General features: G+C 40.9%; 1 protein-coding gene across 4 annotated transcripts in view; it reads left to right on the forward strand.

Annotated features, from left to right (window-relative positions):
* LOC125447829 (mitogen-activated protein kinase-binding protein 1-like) overlaps positions 1 to 15,872 on the forward strand; it is a 161,243-nt gene extending 145,371 nt beyond the window's left edge. The window contains exons 28-32 of one of the 4 annotated variants that reach the window (XR_007246610.1): positions 3,634 to 3,913; positions 4,104 to 5,024; positions 9,180 to 9,265; positions 13,964 to 14,139; positions 14,237 to 14,345. Coding sequence is in view for 3 of the 4 variants with exons in the window: in XM_048522593.1 (XP_048378550.1) it covers positions 3,634 to 3,913; positions 4,104 to 5,024; positions 9,180 to 9,265; positions 14,237 to 14,479 (1,530 nt within the window). In the remaining variant the exon portion in view is untranslated. Of the gene's footprint in view, positions 1 to 3,633; positions 3,914 to 4,103; positions 5,025 to 9,179; positions 9,266 to 13,963; positions 14,140 to 14,236 lie in introns of all 4 variants that reach the window. The other 3 variants (XM_048522594.1, XM_048522593.1, XM_048522595.1) reach the window with 3 other exon arrangements.
* Positions 15,873 to 20,305: the final 4,433 nt, after the last annotated feature.

Below are 20,305 nucleotides of genomic sequence, written 5' to 3' on the forward strand. Positions count from 1 at the left end.
TGTTGTTTGTGATATATGTAAATGATCTGGAGGTGGTCTGATCAGCAAGTTTGCTGATGACACTAAGATTGGTGGAGTAGTTGATAATGAAGGGGACTGTCAGAGATTACAGCAGAATATAGATAGACTGGAGAGTTGGGCAGCTAAATGGCAGATGGAGTTCAATCCGGGCAAATGCGAGGGTATGCATTTTGGAAGATCAAATTCAAGGGCGAACTATACAATAAATGAAAAAGTCCTAGGGAAAATTGATGAACAGAGAGATCTGGGTATTCAGGTTCATTGTTCCCTGAAGGTGACAACACAGGTCAATAGGGTGGTCTAAAAGGCATATGGCATGCTCTCCTTCATTGGGCGGGGTATTGAGTACAAGAGTTGGCAGGTCATGTTGCAGTTGTATAGGACTTTGGTTCGGCCACATTTGGAGTACTGTGTGCAGTGCTGGTCACCACATTACCAAAAGGATGTGGATGCTTTGGAGAGGGTGCAGAGGAGGTTCACCAGGATGTTGCCTGGTATGGAGGGTGCTAGCTATGAAGAGAGGTGAGTAGATTAGGATTATTTTCATTAGAAAGACGGAGATTGGGGTGGGGGGACCTGATTGAGGGGTATAGACAGGGTGGATAGCAAAAAGCTTTTTTTCCCCCAGAGTGGGGGACTCGATTACCTAGGGGTCATGAGTTCAAAGTGAGAGGAGGAAAGTTTAAGGGAGATTTGCGAGGAAAGTTCTTTACACAGGGTGGTGGGTGCCTGGAAAACGTCGCCAGCAGAGGTGGTAGACGCAGACACGTTAGCGTCTTTTAAGATATATTTGGACAGGTACATGGATGGACAGGGAGCAAATGGACACAGACCATTAGAAAATAGATGACGGGTTAGACCGAGGTTCTTGATCGGCGCAGGCTTGGAGGGCCGAACGGCCTGTTCCTGTGCTGTAGGTTTCTTGGTTCTTTGTTTCTTTGTTCTTTATTTGGAAGACAGACGACTACAAGTCAGTTGGCTTAGCATCTGTAACAAGAACGTTGAGCTATTCGTAAAGGTATTATAGCAGGGCACTTTAGAATGCTTCGAGGTAATCTGATAGAGTCAAATGCTTTTGTGAAAGGAATAATCTGGTTTATCCATTTTATTGGCTTTCTTTGTGGTTACATGGATCAAGGGGAACCTTGACCTGTGGATATGCTGTGTTTAGATTTCTAGAAGGCATTAGACAAGGCAAGAATATAAGATTGCCTAACTGACAGAAACCAAGAAAGTTTACAACATTGCATGTTACAAGGAAAGCTGAATACAAAGAATGAAGGTTACACCTCAGTTAAACAGAACACTGACTTAACCAGAGTAAACCTTGTCTTGAGTACTTATGTACATATTGATGATCATATTTAAGAACGAATATAACTGTGTGTTGCAAACACTTCAGAGTTGAATGCAAGACCAATGCGTAGAATGGCATGTTGCGTTCTGAGAAGAAATTGAACAGGCTCAGCCTGTATCCACTGAAATTTTAAATCAAAAATTGAGAGCTGACTTTATTGAAACAAAATTCTGATTGTCTCCGATTTAACCATCAAGACCAATGTTTCCTCTTGTGGTAAAATGTAGATCTGTGGGTCAGTGTTGAAAATAAACAGTTGACCATTTAAAATGAGGATATGGAGAACTTTTGTCTGAGTTGTGTCTTTGTAGCACTGCTTCCATGCCTTTTGAGGAAGAGTGTTCTTAAATATTTTAAAGGCACAGGTAGTGAAATTCATCATTAGAGAGCAAAACATTATCAGGGCTAGCAGGAATGTGGAGTAATCAGCTCAGCCATGAGTTTTCCATTTAGTAAAGTAGGCTCGAGGGTCCAGATGGCTTATTGGTATATTAATTCACATAGAAGTGTTTTCAAAAAATTGGGTCTGCTCGCTGTAAATTACTTTTGATTCATACTCTGGTTTCTTTGAACCAATTATACATACCAGCATTGGATCATAACTCTGCTAATCTGCTGTAGCACTGACTGTTCTTGGAAAAATTGCATAAAATATTTGTTGAGGATCACATCCAAGGCACTGATCAAAATTTCCTATGCGATTGGTTTGCTGTGTATATCAAGCATATTTGAAATGCAAACTTGTCATCAATAATACAATTTAGGGTAGATTATTTCTTAATTGAGTCTTATTGTAGTTCTGCCACGTAAAAGAATACACACAAATCCTGCTGTCCTGAGTTTCTATAATATTATTTTGGACAAATAGCACATTTCATTGTGGCTTCAGGATAGGGTATTCAACAGGACTTGCAAAGCAATAATCATAAAATTGCTCCCAATCCCAAATGCTTTTGAGCATAAGAACGGAAGGAATGATCGATTGAATATACAGCTAGAGAACTGGTGTCAGAGGAAGGACATGAGATTTCTGAGGAATTGGGGCAGGTTCTGCAGTAGGCAGGACTTGTCTAAGCCAGGCAGGTTGTGTCTACAGAACTGGGACAGTTCCTTGCAGAAAATTTTCTATATAAAAAAAAACTACAGATGCTGGAGATCTGAAACAAAAAAAAAATTGTTAGAGAAACTCAGCCTGTCTTGTAGTATCTAAGGAGAGAAATCAAGGTCAGTATGCCAGGTCTAGTGAACCTTCTGCAGAACCTTGCAGACATATTAGCTAGTGCTGCTTTAGTCAGTTTAAACTAGCTTTGCAGGGCGATCGGAACCTGAGAGTTAGGCCAAATTGAAAGAACGTAAAGTTGATAACGTGAATTTGAAAAGATGCTAAGAATCCTAGATAGGAAAAGCAAAGCTACGCATTAAGTGTGCTTCAAAATCAGAATGATGGCTAAAAGACAAAGTTTGGTGCACTCTCTAAATGTACACAGCATTCGCAACAAGATCATTGATCTAGAAACACATACAGATACATGGGTATGACCCAAAGTATATGGCATAAACATGACTGCGTGGTGACCAAGATTGGGAATTGAATATTTAGGAAAAGCAGACTAAAAGGAAAAGTTGGAGTTACTGAAAGTAAGGAATGGAGTCACGTATTAGTCATGGAGGATCTTGGATTGGAAGAACAATGTGGAATGTGTTTGGACGGAACTAAGAACAAGGAGCAGCAGACGTTAGTTGGAGTTATTTTATTGGCCATCAAACAGTAATGGTAATGTGAGGTGCAGTGTTAAACAGAAAATGAGACTCGTGTAGCATGAGTTATGCAGTTATCATGGGTGACTTCAATATGTATGTATCCGGATAAACCAATAAGCACTGTAGTTCTGAGGGACCGGTTTCTGGAGTGCTTTAGAATGGCTTTTGAGAGAAGTACGTTGAGCCAAGGAGAGGGCATGCTGTTTTAATTCTAGTGTTATGTAATGAAAAAAGCTAAGTATTGGTCTTGTTATAAAAGAATCTTTATAGACGTGTGATTCCACTCTTACAGATTTTACATTGTTTGAAAGTGAGGTGGGTAATTCTGAAGCAAATGTGTGATTGTAAGCTGCATGGCAATCAGGAGGGAGAGATCACATCTGAAGTGAGTCAAGCCTGAGTAAGAATATAGTTTGGGCAATTTGAAGACAGTATGGGAGTAGAACTTTTAAATCTTCCTTTTTCTTTTTCCATTTATCTACCTTTCCTCACAGACACTGTGCAAGTCTACACAATTGAATGCTGAAATGAAACCTTTTGTAGATGGTCACGGATCGGAGTTAGGGTCATCTTTCAATGGTACAAAACACCTAAGAGATGAAGAGATGTGTCAAACTGTTGAGAGTGAATACAGTGGAAGTGAATGGGACATAAAATCAATGAGTTCAAAAGCTGAGAAACCTCTTAGTTTGGAGGTGAAAGGCGCCACACCAAATAACAAAAGGCATCAAATGTGTAAACGATCAGCCTCAGTAATAGATCTGGTACAAGAAGGTAAGATTTAATCCCAGAGGTATTCTATTTACAGATTGGTAGTTAATATCCTATGCATGATCCTCCCAGGCGAGTATCCCTTGTCTGTAAAATAATTCATTCTCATTTCCCTTTTTCAGAGGGTATACTGCAAGTCCGTAAACTAAATATTTGATCACATTTCTTTTCTTCTTGCCCATTTTCGATTTAGAAGAACAGACATCATCTGATTCATTCGTGGCAGTAGCTCAATCCAGCCTGCAGAATGTGCTTGTAAATGAGGGATCAAAACAAAGACACTCACTGTGTAGTAAAATGGACATGCTTGCTGCAACTCTCAGTAAAGAGATGTCTAAGAACAAACTTTGCAAACCTAGGTCCTATATGCACCCAACCGCCAGTTTCAAGGCTAAAATGTCACGGAGTGCGTCAGTGGGAGAAAACCTGCACCTGAAAACCTTAGGACGGTCGAGTGGTATGAGTTTACCCAATTCCAGAGCGGCGTCTACAGTAGATTTAACAGAGTCAATGAAAGGATCCATTCCAAGTGAAGATAGTCCAAGTGAAAATTTTAAAGTAAAAGTGCCACCAAAAGAGATATTACAGAATGGTACTTTGTCTTATGGAAACCATCAAGCTAGAGCTAGCTTGACACTGAACCTTTCTAAAATGCACACAGACAGATTGCTGATGCCTCCTCCAATACCTAATAGTATTGGTGTTACAAAAGTCAAACAAAAACTGCAGGCTGGTCAAGATTCCACACGGCTACCTACCTTGGCAGTCCCACCCAAACAACCAACAAGCTTGGCTAAAAATGATCAGACTGTTTGTGAAAACCATGTGGAAAAGGGGAATATCCCAAACATGAACTCCTTTACAATTCTAAAGAAAGCTACTGACAATTCAGAGCACTGTAACAGTTCTCAAGATGGCACTGACCGCACTTTGGAAAAGTTTCCATCATGGAATTCAATTCTTGTACAACCACAGAATGACAGCATCAGTCCCAACAGGGATGTTGTGAGCTGTAACTCCATACCCATCCCAGAAGGAAATGGTATTCCCAAGGATGTTCCTAAATCACTGAGAGGAAGTATGGGGATTGAAGAGAAACCTACCAGTGAAGCAGGTATTGTAATTTTTTAAATGTGTGTTCAATTTTCACAGCATCTCTGACTCCTGGAATTTTTCTTAGTGTTTCTTGAAACAAATAAGTAGAAATTTCTATTAAGATTTATTCTATGTAAAATTTTGTTTCATTGTTGGCTAGCTTTGTGTTTTTAAATCTGATTTGTCATCTCTCCACCCTTCATCTATTTAATAGCCCCTTGACTGCAATGTCATTCTACCATTTAAATTATTTGAACCGCAGAGGTTATAATTGTCTATACAGTTCAAGGATGAATACTTCTGCTAAGATGCAGTTGGACTGTCCTGCAGTCCAAAAATGTACTTGTGTAAACCATAAGATACCGTTGGGGGCGGCACGGTGGCTCAGTGGTTAGCACTACAGCCTCACAGCACCAGGGACCTGGGTTCAATTCCAGCCTCAGGTGACTGTCTGTGCGGAGTTTGTACGTTCCCCCCGTGTCTGTGTGGGTTTCCTTCAGGTGCTCCAGTTTCCTCCCACAGTCCAAAAATGTGCAGGCTAGGTGGATTGGCCATGCTAAATTGCCCGTAGTGTTTGGGGTATGTGAATTATAGGAGGATGGGTCTTGGTGGGATATATCAAGGGCCAGTGTGGACTTGTTGGGCCAAAGGGCCTGTTTCCACACTGTAGGGAATCTAATCTAATCTAAAACATGAATGTTGCAGTGCGCACCTTTGTATAGTTTGTAACTGTACTGATGTTTAAACATAATTGAAATAAATGATTAAACTTCACCTAAAGTTGTTTAGGTGGATATTCAATCCGGGCAAATGCAAGGTGATGCATTTTGGAAGATCTAATTCAAGAGCTAACTATACAGTAAATGGAAAAGTCCTGGGGAAAATTGATGTACTGACAGATCTGGGTATTCAGGTCGATTGTTCCCCGAAGGTGGCAACGCAGGTCAATAGGGTGGTCAAGAAGGCATATGGCATGCTTTCCTTCATTTGGACAGAGTATTGAGTACAAGCGTGGGCAGGTCATGTTACAGTTGTATAGGATTTTGGTTCGACCACATTTCGAGTACTGCGTACAGTTCTGGTCGCCACATTACCAAAAAGATGTGGATTCTTTGGAGATGGTGCAGAGGAGGTTCACCAGGATGTTGCCTGGTATGGAGGGTGCTAGCTATGAAGAAAGGTTAAGTAGATTAGGGTTATTTTCATTGGAAAGACTGAGATTGAGGGGGGACCTGATTTGAAGTCTACAAAATCATGAGGGATATCGACAAGGTGGATAGCAAGAAGCTTCTTCCCAGAGTGGAGGACTCAATTAGTAGGGGTCATGAGTTCAAAATGAGAGGAGGAAAGTTTATGGGAGATATGCGTGGAAAGTTCTTTTACGCAAAGGGTGGTGGGTGCCTGGAACACGTTGCCAGTGAACATTGTAGAAGCAGACACGATAGTGTCTTTTAAGATGTATCTGGGCAGGTACATGGATATGCAGAGAGCAAAGGGATTCAGACCGTAAGAAAATAGATGACACGTTTAGACTTAGGATCTCGATCGGCGCAGGCTTGGAGGGCCAAAGGGCCTGTTCCTGTTCTGTAATTTTCTTTATTCTTAAGAATGACTATGACGTCAATATTTTTAGCAACAAGTAGCAGAATTGCGTTTCAAGTCTTTAATTTGTTCTAATGGGAGTGGAGAGAAATGTGCAGGCTGCAAAGAGTTAATTCCCATCTGTTCTGAGGTTAATCTCCTCCTTTCCCTAAGATGGGGAATTTTGAGACTAGCGAGCACATTTTTAAGGTGAGAGGAGAGACGTTTTAAAAGACATAGGCAATTTTTGTTTTAGAGAGAGGGTGTTTCGCTTGTAGAATCAACTTCCTGATGAAGTATTGGAATGTGGGAACAATTAGAACATTTGAAAGACATTTGGATAAATATATGAATAGGAAAGGTTTGGAGGAGTATGGGCCAGGAGCCAGCAGGTGGGGCCAGCTTAGTTTGGGATTACATTTGGCATGGACTGGTTGGACCGAAGGATGTTTCTGAGCTGTATGACTCCTGCTCTATTATAGCTCAATTTAACACCTGGAAAAGAGATCAACTGAAAAAAATCAAAGTTTGACTTATGTTTCCAGTGCAAGGGTAGTCACAAACTCTTTTTGGCTGAGGCTCATAATCTTCAGCAGCATTTGATTGCAAGTGCATTCAGACATGCCATAAGGCTGCCATTCTCACTTTTAATGCAGGTTTAGTTAGCAGTTAGGAAGGTAAGTGTAATGTTAGCATTCAATTCAAGAGGTCTAAAATACAAGAGCAGAGATATATAGCCTCTGCAGTACAAGGCAGTGGTCTGACCACTTTGGAATATTGTGAGCAATTTTTACCTCTTATAGAACATTACAGCACAGTACAGGCCCTTCTGCCTTCAATGTTGTGTGGACCTGTCATACCGATATGAAGCCCATCTAACCTACACTATTCCATGTACATCCATATGCTTGTCCAATGACGACTTAAATGTACCTAAAGTTGGCGAATCTACTACCGTTGCAGGCAAAACGTTCCATTCCCTTACTACTGTCTGAGTAAAGAAACTACCTCCTGACATCTGTCCTATATCTTTCACCCCTCAATTTAAATCTATGCCCCCTCGTGCTCGCCATCACCATCCTAGGAAAAAGGCTCTCCCTATCCACCCTATCTAACCCTCTGATTATTTTATATGTTTCAATTAAGTCACCTCTCAACCTTCTTCTCTCTAATGAAAACAGCCTCAAGTCCCTCAGCCTTTCCTCCATACCAGGCAACATCCTAGTAAATCTCCTCTGCACCCTTTCCAAAGCTTCCACATCCTTCGTATAATGCGGTGACCAGAACTGTATGCGATACTCCAAGTGGAGTATGAAGGACTTTCATATGAGTAGCAGTTGAGGACATTGGGCCTGTACTCAATGGACTACAGGAGGACTGGGGGGATCTGATCGAAACTTAAAATACTGAGGGGCCTGGATAGAGTGGATGTGGAGAAGATGTTTTCACTAGTTGGAGAGACAAGGACTCGAGGGCACAGCCTCGGAGTGAAGGGATGATCCTTTCGAACTGAAATGAAGTATTTTGTTAGCCAGAAGGCAGTTAATCAGTGGAACTCATTGCCGCAGAAGTTTGTGCAGGATAAGTCATTGAGTGTGTTTAAAACAGAGATATATAGATTCTTGATTAGTAATAAAACCGAGAATTATGGGGAGAAGACAGGAGAATGGGGTTGAGAAACACATTGGTCATGATGTGTAGACTTGATGGGTCAAGTATCCTAATTCTGTTTCTGTATCTTATAGGCTTATGGTCTAATGCAATGTATGCCTTTATAAATCAATGCAAATTGAAACATCTCAGCATCAAATCACATAAATGTTTTGCGTATATCAAAGATTCTGTTTCTCGTAGTGTGCTTTCAGTAGTGTTTTTCAAGTTCTGTAAATCTATAACTGACTATAAATAAGAAAATATTTCAATATTTCAGGCCATGTTTATGGTGGAGATGCTAATAATCAGAACACTAACTTCAAATTAAATGTGAAACCCCCTTCCCTCCAAGTGGAATGATTGGTATAATATCGAGATCAGGTTTGTTGTTGCAAGCGTTAGCAGCCATGGATTTGCCTCGCCCAAATAGCATTTGTCATGTAAAATAAAACAGAATTGCAGATGCTGAAGATCTGAAGCAAAAGCAAACTGCTGGAGAAACCTGAGAGAAAGCAGAGTTTAAAATTTTGAGTCCACTGACCCTTCAGAGCTGTTCTGAATGTTTTCACCTTAGATGCTGCCAGACCCACTGACTTTCTCCAGCTACTTCTGTTTTTGTTTCAAACGTTCATCATGTGTTAACCTGAAGATTGAATATCTGACATGACAACTAATGTATGATCTATCCTCATCTGAAATTTATTTGCCCAAATCCAGGATTAACCATAGAGTTGGAATGTAAAGCAGGAATATGGCAAAGCCATTTTCACATGCCTCTGCACTCCAGTTTAATATTGCAATGTATACTTGTAACAATTCAACTTCTGAATTATTTTTATCCATAAATTGCATATATTGTATTTTCCTGCTTAACTTGGGCTATTAGTATGTTAGTGAGTCACAGGAATTTATATTTGAGTCATTTTCTTAATTTTTGCAGATCTTGTAGTCAGCATCGAGAACTGTGAGTACGTTGTTACAGAACTTCAGAACAGTTTGCAGAAGGCCTTACAGCTGTACAGCAAGGTAGATGCATATTGATTAACTTCAACTTTTCCCCTATTTCAAGCTACCTTTTCTTCACTGTTTCTTAAACAAATATATTACATTGCAGAAAGCTGGCTTGATTTGTTACATCTACCTGTCAGTCTTCAATTGGTGTCTGTAGTCTTGAATCAAAACAAGTTGAATTTGCTTTCACAAGCTGTTTCAAGTGACCAACAGTGTCTATTTAAGGAGAAGGTTAATAAACACAAGGTAATAAAGGAAAAGAACATTTATTTGTGGGGTTAGGTGAAGAAGGATAGAAAAAGAACAGTGTGAAACCTAAATACTGATTATAAACCTATTGTCTCAAATGGTCTTTTTTTCGCTCCGAGCAAGATCCTGCAGAGTATTTGCAACAAAATAGGCCTGTGTGCAATTTTCCAAGAGGTTTCAAAGAAATATTGTAACACTTGGTAGAATGGGCTACATTTGTTAATATTTTTGCATTTATGTGGATGTTTCTATTCCTGTCAGTTTCAATGCCTGGAAAGAAAACCAGTTCAGACATGAACAAGAGATAACAAGGTGTAGAGCTGGATGAATACAACAGGCCAAGCAGCATCCGAGGAGCAGGAAGGCTGACGTTTCAGGCCTAGACCCTCCTTCAGAAATGGTGGGGTTGGGGGGGTGGTAAGAAGAGGGGCTCTGAAATAAATTGGGAGAGGAAGGAGGTGGATAGAAGATGGAGAGAGGAAAAGATAGGTGGAGAGGAGACAGACAGGTCAAAGAGATGGGGATAGAAGCAGTAAAGGTGAGCGTAGGTGGGGAGTTAGGGAACATTTGGCCTATATCCATTTTAAACTCCTCCTTTTCATGTGTCCATCCAGATGGCTTTTAAATGTTACAATTGTACCAGCATCCACTGCTTCCTCATGCAGCACTGCCTGAAACATTTGTCCCTTAAGTCCCTTTTAAATCTTTCCCTTTCCCTCTCACCTTAAACCTGTGCCCCCTAGTTTTGGGATCCCCTACCTGGGGGGGAGATGGGGTGGGGGGAAGAAAGACCTTGACTGGTCACCCTCTCCATGCCCCTCATCATTTTAACGACTTCTATAAGGTCACTCCCCAACCTCCACTCCAGGGATAATAGCCCCAGTCTATTCAACCTCTCCTACAGCTCGAATCCTCCAAGCCTGGCAACATCCTTATAAATCTTTGCTGCACCCTTTCAAATTTAACAAAATATTTATGACCGGGAGGTCAGAATTGAATGCTTTCACTGTTTATGGAGAGCAGGGGATGAAGTACAGCAGAGTAGAATTTATAATGCTTAAAATTTTCATCTGAGTATTTTCTGATTTAGTATGAAATAGGTACAAATTGGAATGATGTCCTGCATAATGACAGCTAGGAAAAAAGATTTTTTAAAAAAAAGGACCTCAAACATGGTAATGTCCAGATTACTTCCACTGCCACATGCTAGTGAGGGTAAGAACTTGATGATATGGCAGATGAATGCATGGCTGAAGAATTGGTGCAGGGAGCGGGAAATCAGATGCTTGGATATTTGAGGCATTTTCTGGGGCTTGTGACTTGTTGCACCTGAACTGGAGAGGGATCAAGATGCTGACAGGCAGATTTGCTAGTGCTGCAAGGAAGGGTTTAAACTAGATTGGCAGGGGGGGATAGGATCCTCCAGGGAGGCAAGTGCGAGGCTGAAAGGAGATATAGTAATCAGAAACAAGTCAGACTGGAACAGGACAGGGAGTGATGAATGCCTGTTGGATTAAATTGCATCTATTTCAATGCAAGAGGCTGGCCGGTAAGGCTGATGAACTCGGGTCGTGGATAGGTACATGGGGCTGGGATATTGTAGCAATTACAGAAACATAGCTAAGGAAGAGACAGAACTGGCAGCTGAATGGGAATAGGACCCCTCCAGGGACTTGAATGTGTGGAATCACAGAAGATGGGCATGGTCCTCAAGCACACTCTCCTCTGTGTTTACTGTGGAGAAAGGCATGAAAACTTGGCAACTTGGGGAAGTTAGTGGTAATCTCTTTGGAATGGTCCATATCGCAGTAGAGGAGATGTTGGCAGTATTAGAATGAATGAAGGTGGATAAGTTGCCTGGTCCTGATTGGATTTATCTGAGAACCCTGTAAGAGGCTAGAGAAGAAATTTGGGGGGCCATGGCTAATATGTTTGCATCATCGTTAGTCACAGGTCCTGAAAAGAACTGGAGGGTAGCAAATGTTGTGCCCTTATTCAAAAGGAGCTGCAAAGAAAAACCTGGGAATTATAGACCAGTAAGCTTAACGTCAGTGGTAGGTAAGTTACTGAAGAATCTCAGGGATAAGATATACATGCATTTAGAAAGACCAGGGTTTGATTAGAAGTAATCAGCATGGCTTCATACATGGGAGACCATGCCTCTCAAATTTGTTACTGTTATTTAAAGTGACCAGGAACGTGATTGAGGACATGGCAGTAGATGTAGACTGCACAGATTTTAGTAAGGCCTTTGAATAGATTCTACACGGTAGGCTGCTCTGGAAGGTTAGATCGCATGGAATCCAGTGACAGCTGGCAAAGTGGATACATAATTGGCTTGACGGTAGGAAGCAGAGAATAATAGTGGAAGGGTGCTTGTCAGACTGGAGTCCTGTGACTGCTGGTATGCCTCAGGTTGGTGTGGGTCCATTGCTGTTTGTTATCCAAATCCATGATTTGGATGAACATGTACAAGACATGATATTAGTAAGTTTGCGGATGATGCTGAAGTAGTCTGTGTCGTGGACAGTGAAGAAAGGTATTAAATTGCAGCAAGATCTTGATCAGCTGGGATATAGGCTGAGAAGTGGCAAATGGAGTTCATTTTTCTATAAGTGTGAGGTGTTGCGTTTTTGGAAAGTCAAATCGAGCTACGAGTTTCCAGGTGAATGGTAGTGCCTTAAAGAGTGTAGTGGAGCAGAGGGACCTTGGGAGTTCAGGCACACGGTTCTCTGAAAGTCAAGTCACAGGCAGAGAGGGCATTGAAGGATGCTTTTGGCACACTGGTCTTCATTAGTACAGAAATTGGGAAGTTATGTTGCAGTTATACAAGACGTTGTGAGGCCTCACATGGAATATTGTTTGTTTTTGGCCACCTTGCTCCAGAAAGAATGTTGTTAAACTAGAAAGAGTGCAGAAGAAATTTACAAGGATGTTACCAGGACTCGAGGGACTGAGTTATCAGGAGAAGTTGGACAAGCTAGAACTTTTTTCTTTGGAGCGTAGGAGACTGAGGGGGTGCTGTAATAGAAGTGTTTAAGTGAATGGGCAACAAATGCTGCCCATGGCTAGCAATGACAACACTTCAGAACTTGCTGTTAAAAGGTAACTATCAAAATGTGAAATGGCTATTGAATTCAAAGTAATGTAAAACTCTGCTGTAGGCTTCCTTGATTTATCTTCTGACTTTCTGGTTTATAACTTTAAAGATGATAGCTGTGGAAATTCTTAAACAAATTTGCCAGAAACCATGTTTCAGCACTTTGTGTGATGCCAATTGATTACATTGAGTTTAGGTGTGCAGTACTACATTTGACTGAAACAGTTGTCTGGCTGTCCAACGAGGTTCCTATTAGACTAACAACAGAATCTTTTCTGCTTCTGTAGTTTTGTGGTTCACTTTTTTCGTTGGGCATTTTGACTAAGACATGATTGTGTTTGAATACGATGTTCAATTCGGGTTACCCTGTTATAGGAAGGATTTGAAAGGATTCAGAAAAGATTTACCTAGGATGTTGTCAGGGTTGGAGGGCTTAAGCTGTAGGGAGAGGCTGAATAAGCTGTTTTCCCTAAAGTGTCAGAGGCTGCGGGGCGACCTTTAGAGAGGATTATGAAGTCATTGGGTGGGGGGGGCGCGTGGATAGAGGAAATGAACAAGGTCTTTTCCCTGGGTTGGGGGAGTCAAAAACTATAGGTTCAAGGTGAGAGGGGAAAGATACAAAGGGGACCTAAAAGGATAACATTTTCATGTAGAGGGTGGTGCGTGTACAGAATGAGCTGCCAGAAGAGTTGGTGGAGGTTGATACAATTACAACATTTAAAAAGCATCTGTATAGGTATTTGAATAGGGAGGTTTTAGAGGGATATAGGCCAAAATCTGGCAAATGGAACCACGTTTATCTAGGACATTGGGTCGACATGATGAGTTGGACTGAAGGACCTGTTTCTGTGCTGTACACCCTTATGACTTGACTCTATATATGATTCCCATAGAAGCACATATTTAAACTGCCTTCCTCAGACACATTGGTATTTCCAAGCAAATGAAGATAAGATAAATTGCTTGTCCATTTATTGAAATGGATAGCTATCTTGTGGCCACAGCTAGTTTTGGATCAATAAAAGTCAAAGACTTGGCCAACAAGCAGGTCAGCTACTCAGATATTCACAGTCCAGAAAATTGCTGAAGTGGTCGGGGGTGAAAGTAGGGTATTGTAAAAGCAGAGCCACCGTACATGAATAAGCTATAGTGTTGAAGTAAACTGGTCTAATCACTAAATTAAAACAAAGGACTGCAAGTGCTGGAAAATTGAAACAAAAACAAATTCCTGAAGAAACCCAACAGGTCTGGCAGCACCAGAAATGAAAACATTATCACTGGATCTCTGAAACATTAACTCTGATTTCTGTTCACAGATGCTTACAGACCTGCTGAGTTTCTCTAGCAATTTGTTTTTGTTTCAGGTATAATCATTATTTGAAGTCAGTTTCAGTATTCCAAAGATAAAAGGGGAAAAGAGCACCTGTTTCTTGCTTCAAGTCACGACTGCAAAATGCTCATGCGTTTCCATTACTTGAAGATGGTATGCTGCAATATGTCTGCATCATCTGGCCCTCCCTGCCTTGCGGCTCACTACCAGGTAACAGGCCTTGTCTAACAAACTGTACCTCTGGAAGGAAGGGAATTGTATTTTTTAAAAAAACTCATTGCTGTAATCCTTTTGTTTTTCTTTGTAGGTGATATCCAGTGAAGATGCACCAGAGCTGAAGTCCCAGATGATGGCCATCCTGTGTGATGCATTTTCCTCTGCGAAAAAGCATATGAACTCTGTTGAATGTTTGCCAGTTTCGACTCCTCTGGTAAACAAGCCACTTTTTGCCTCAGAATCTCTAGAGAATGGCAAGGCGACAGCTTTGCTCGAGCACTACTCAGAACTGTTGATAAAAATGATGGCACAAAAACTCCAATTGCAGCATTGAAACAACATGTTTGGAGAGCATGAAAGGGACATTTAAGTGTAACTTTGTCCTAGGAAATAGTGCAGCATTTTGCTTAGTTTTTTTTTAATGTTTTTCTTAAGTGAAGGAGCTGTAATCAATATGTCTTACCAGAATTATAGTCACCAGTTTATTTGAACTCAGGAAAGTTTTCCAAATTTTCTCCTTTTTTGGTCAAATCCGTTCATTGCTGGAGAAGCTTGTGTACTAATGACACTCAATGTTTTGGAGTTAGGTAATTGCAGAAAAACACTCAGGCACACACTATTAAAGTTTGCACCCACAGCTAAGAGAAATAAGAACCCAAAAGCTGATTTTGGTATATTTTTGAAATTAGTTGATATTTCTTTTTAATAAGAAATCTTCCAGAAATATTTTTCTTTTGCTTTTAAACATGCCTGAGCACAACAGAAGAGTGACTGATTTCTGTGACACATTAGATCATCTGGTCTTGTAATTTAAACCGTATTTGTATTTTTAAAAAGTTGAATTGTCTCGTTGAAATTGAGTAATATAAACAGAAATGGCATGATTCAGCACTTAAAAAAAGAATTGTACGTTCAGATGATTTGAACCAAATAACTGCATTAATTGGAGTAAGTTGCAGTATTGATGCACCACAGTACTAGGGTTGATTGGCTATACCTGAGTATAGTCATGCTGATACTCCATTTTGTCGTATCCACAGTAAATTTTCTGGTGATTATCTGAATTTGATCATTTAGACGTTTTTGTATTTTCATTTTACTGTCTCAACTGGGGAGTTTTTAGTTTTTGCTTCACACTTTCCCCCAACCATTTGATATGAGGAATCAGACACTCAAGTCAGTTTTCTGCTTGATATATCTGTTCGTGTTTTTTAAAAAGAAGTAATTTGATGCTATAAAAAAATCTAAATTTTTGACGCCTGTAAATTTTGTCACAACAGTAGAGTAAATTTTTAGAGCTGGCTACCTATTTATAAAGGGGTTGCCCTTCTGAATCAAGATTTCTGATGTGCGATTTTTTTTTAATAAGCTTTTCAGTTTCTAAAAATACCATATGCACATGGATTATTCGTTTTAATTCTGCTGTACATAAATAGTAAAAAGTTAGACTTTGCAGGGCAATAATGTATTACAATAAGCACGTTTTTGAATTTTGCAGTATTGTATGATGTCCCTCCATTTTTGTATATACATTGTTATCTGTGCATTTATTTTCTTAAACCTCTTGCCTTAGCTTTTGAAATAAATTTTCTTGTTAATTATCATTGAGTTCTGACAGCCGTTTCTAGACAATGAAAGCCAGTGTCCAGGTAATGGCATTTTGCAGATTGACAGCCAGACATTTTTAATATAAACAGTTGGAATAAACGTGACAGATTATGCAAGCGCACATTCTTCCACATTTCACATCAGTAGAATGCTGACGAATGCCAGTTTCATGCTTACAGTGATTTATTTGGGAATATGTTTGCTGTGCTATTATTACTCCTTTGCAACTTTGTTCTAACAGCCCAGATGTGTCAAATTTCAGTTGAATCCAAGAGTTGTGAGAAGTGGTCTGGGAGTCAAATTGGAATGGCTGCTACATGCCACCACTATATAAGTTTCCTGAACATGGATTGCTGTTGGCAAAAAAAATACATTATCTGTATGGTGATCCAATGATAACAGCCTGAACTTATACTGTTAAAATGATGGCAAGGCTGTCTGCCTGTGCACTGACATCGCTCCACTGAAATTGATCAGCATAAATGTAAAATACCATGGTAATTTAGAAGTTTCCATCACTGATTTTGTGTTTCTCCTATTGAAGCCTCCATCAGTCAATGAATTGACAACGTTCCTTTTTAACACTGCTGGTCTCTGTATTAAAAATAAATCCAGGAATTTCCCATGTACTGACTCAGCATAGGCAACTCCCCATCTTGCTTTCGATAGGTGTACAAGCATGTGGTCAGGCATTTTTGTGGTAGGCTCGTGAACCTGATGCTGTGATTCCTGCTCTCATTCCTCGTGCATCAGTTTTTACTTGCACAGCCTGTGAGCCATTGTCTCTGCTGAAAAGTTAAAACCCCCACAAACCCCTCTTGACCTCCATGCCTAATGACTCCCCATAGCCTGTAATAATAGCTCATACTACCTCATTATGTACACTTGGCTGACATCTCAGATTTCCATGACTTTGTTGAAATGGATGTGCTGGGGAAAGCTTTTCTTGATTGACATTTGCAAGTCTCTTCAAATTGAAATGTCCAATTGTGATTAGTGATTATATAAAAGTACAGTTGCTTGGCACTAGGGTTGTAACAGCAACATTTTTAAAAGACAGCTATTTGTAACTTTATTCTAAAGCATCCCACATATTGTTATCATAGAATTCATTGATTCAGTACTGTTTCCTAGGCAGTGGGCATTTATACGCTTGAAGGAGTTTTGGCAGGTAGTTGTATGCAGAAAGGCGAGTGTGTGGCTAAAGTCAAACATTTAAAGAACTGCAACCACGTCCCAGAGAACAAAGGTGACCTTTTAAGCAGCTAGCCTCATTATTCAGCAACTTCTGTTTCTACCTCTGATCTGCATTGGAGTGTGGTGGGTGAGTTATTGGAGGGGATTCTGAGGTTTAGGATTTACATGTATTTAGAAAGACAAGGACTGATTAGGGATAGGTGATGTGACTTTGGGCATGAGAAATATGGCAGATGCCGTAACTCTAATCCTGCACTCAACCCTGGAACAACTAGACAACAAAGACACTTACGTGAGACTCTTGCTTATTGACTACAGCTCCGCCTTCAACACCATTATGCCATCCACACTGATCTCAAAATTCCATGACCATAGTTTTAGTTCCGCCTTCTGTAACTGGATCCTCAGCCTTCTGACCCACAGACCGCAATCAGTAAAGATAGGTGACCGCACCTCCTCCACAATAACATGTCACATTGGAGGCCCCCTGGAATGCTATCTGCAAGTTTGCTGAAGACTCGACTGTGGTGGATGGATATCTAAGAATGATGAGGCAGGATCTAGCAGATATTGATTGGACGAGTCTGTTTGAAGGAAAAGGAATGACGGGCAAAAAGGAGGCTTTAAAAAGTGTGATATCAAGAGCCCCAGGGATCTTATGTCCCCATTAGTCTGAACGGAAAAGCTGGTAGATTTGGGGATCCCCTGGTTGACAAAGGATGTTCAGGCTCTGGTCAGGAAAAAGAAGGCAGCATACATTGGGTGTAAGCTCTTGAGCGTGAGTGAATCCCCAGATGACTCTTAAAAAGCGTTGGAGCACACTTGAGGGAAATCAGAATAGTAAAAAGAGGGTATTGGATGGATCTGGCAGAGAAGGCTAAAGATAATCCCAAGAGGTTCCATAGCTATGTTCAGAGTGAAAGAAGGGGTAGGGAGAGACTAGGTCCCCTTAAAGATCAGCATGGCTGTCTATGTGTGAAGGCACAAGAGATGGGGGAGATTTTTAATGAATATTCCTCCTCAGTGTTTATGAAGAGAATCACCGGATGCTAAGGAAATAAGGGGAAACAAGTGGGGATGTTTTGGTCTGCGTACACGTTAAGAGGAGTTTGCAGCCTAAAGGCACATTAAAGGTGGATTAATCCCCTGGGCCTGATCAACTCCATCCATGGATGTTGTGGGAGGCAAGGGAGGAAATTGCAGAGATTTTTGCTTCATCTTTAGCCACTGGTGAAGTTCCAGAAGATTGGAAGGTGGCTAATGTGGTTCTATTGTTTTAGAAAGGTAGCAAAGACAAACCAGGGAATTACAGGCCAATGAACCTGACATCAGTCATATGTAGGTTATTGGAAAGGATTCCAGGGAACCAGATCAACCAACATTTGGATAGTCAGTTTGGATTTGTGCACAGGAAGTCGTGTCTGACAAATGTTTTTGAGTTTTTCAAGAGGTAACAAAGTGCATGGATGGAGGGTGGAGCAGTGGATGTTGCCTTTATGGACTTCAGTGAGGCCTTTGATACAAGGTCCTGCATAGCAGACTAGTCATGAAAGTTAGATTGCATGGGATCTGGGGAGAGCTAGTTAATTGGATTCAAAATTGGCTCAATGGTAGGAAGCAGAGGGCGATGGTTGAAGGTTTTTTCTTGGACTGGAGGCCTGTGATTAGTGGTGTGCCACAGGGGTCGGCGCTGGGACTTTTGTTATTTGTTATTTACATAAGTGATTGGATGAGAATGGACACGGAATTATTAGTAAGTTTGCGGATGATACAAAATTAAACGGTATTGTAGATAGTGAAGAAGGTTTTCAAAAATTACAAAGGGATCTTCATTGTATGGGTAAGTGGGCTGAGGATTGGCAAATGCAATCTAATACAGATAAGTGAGAGGTGTTGTACTGTGGAAAGTCAAACCAAGATAGGACTTTACCATTTACTGTATAAGTCCTGAGGAGTCTTGTGGAACAGAAGGACCTGGGACTACAAGTATATAGTTCAGTGAAAGCAGTGTCACAAGTGGACAGGGTGCTGAAGAAGGCATTTAGCATACTGGCCTTCATCGGCTGAGGCATTGTGTGGGAGAGTTGGGACGTTATGTTACAGTTGTACAAGTCATTGGTGAGGTTACACTTGGAGTATTGTGTACAGTTTTGGTCATGCTGTTAAAGGAAAGACATAGTTAAACTGGAAAGTGTGCAAAGAAGATTTACAAGAATGTTGCCAGGACTAGTAGGCCTGAGTTAAAGGGAAAGGTTGGCCAGGATAAGATTTTATTCCTTGGAAGTGTACTGAAGTGTATAAAATCATGAGGGGTGTAGATTGGATGAATGCCTATAGTCTTTTTCCCAGGGATGGGGAATTGAAAACTAGAGGGCATAGGTCTAAGGTGAGAGTGGATAGATTTAAGAAGGACCGGAGGGGCAACTTCTTCATGCAGACAGCTACTGTAGGTGGAAAGGGCTGCAGGAGAAAGTGGTTGAGGCAGGTACAATCAAACCATTTAAAAAAATATTTGGGATAAGTACATAGTTTAGAAGGGTTTGGAGAGATATGGACCAAATACAGACAACTGGAGCTAGTTGAGTGGGCAGCATGGACCAGTTTGGGCCAAAAGGCCTGTTTCCATGCTCTATTACTCTGACTTGTCTGGATGCATAACGGCCTGGTACGGCAACTGCTCTGCCCAAGACCATAAGAAGCTACAGAAGATAGTGTGCACAGCCCAGACCATCACGGAAACCAACCTTTTATCTATGGACTCCATTTACACAGTTCACTGCTGCGGAAAAGCTGCCAACATCATCAAAGACCCATAGCACCTCAATGATTACTTCCTACAACTTCTTGCGTCAGGCAGAAGGTACAGAAGCCTGAACACGTGCACAAGCAGGCTCAGGCACAGCTTCTTCCTGGCCGTTATTGTACGGATGAATGAACACTCTAGCCTCTAATAATGTTGATCTCGCCTAGCAAATGCCTGTCCAATGTAACTTGTTTTTGATCTTTATGATCAGTTTTTCCTTGCTTACTGTAATCTGCCTGTACTGCTTGTTTTTTAAAAAAAAAGCTTTTCACTGTACTTTGGTACAAGTGACAATAAATAACTTGGTTTTTTTGTCACTTCTTCAAAGTAAATTGAAGACAGAGCAGTTGACATTGTCTATGTGGACTTCAGCAAGGCATTCAACAAGGAAGGTTCTGCTTGAAGGACTGGTTAAAAAGGTTAGATCACATGGAATCCAGGGAGGGCTAGCCATTTGGATATAAAATTGGCTTGAAGGTAGAAGACAGACTGGTAGTGGATGGTTGTTTTTCAGACTGGAGACCTGTGACCAGCTGGTGTGCTGCAAGGATA

This window comes from Stegostoma tigrinum, chromosome 39, assembly GCF_030684315.1.
Source record: "Stegostoma tigrinum isolate sSteTig4 chromosome 39, sSteTig4.hap1, whole genome shotgun sequence".
Classification (NCBI taxonomy): domain Eukaryota; kingdom Metazoa; phylum Chordata; class Chondrichthyes; order Orectolobiformes; family Stegostomatidae; genus Stegostoma; species Stegostoma tigrinum.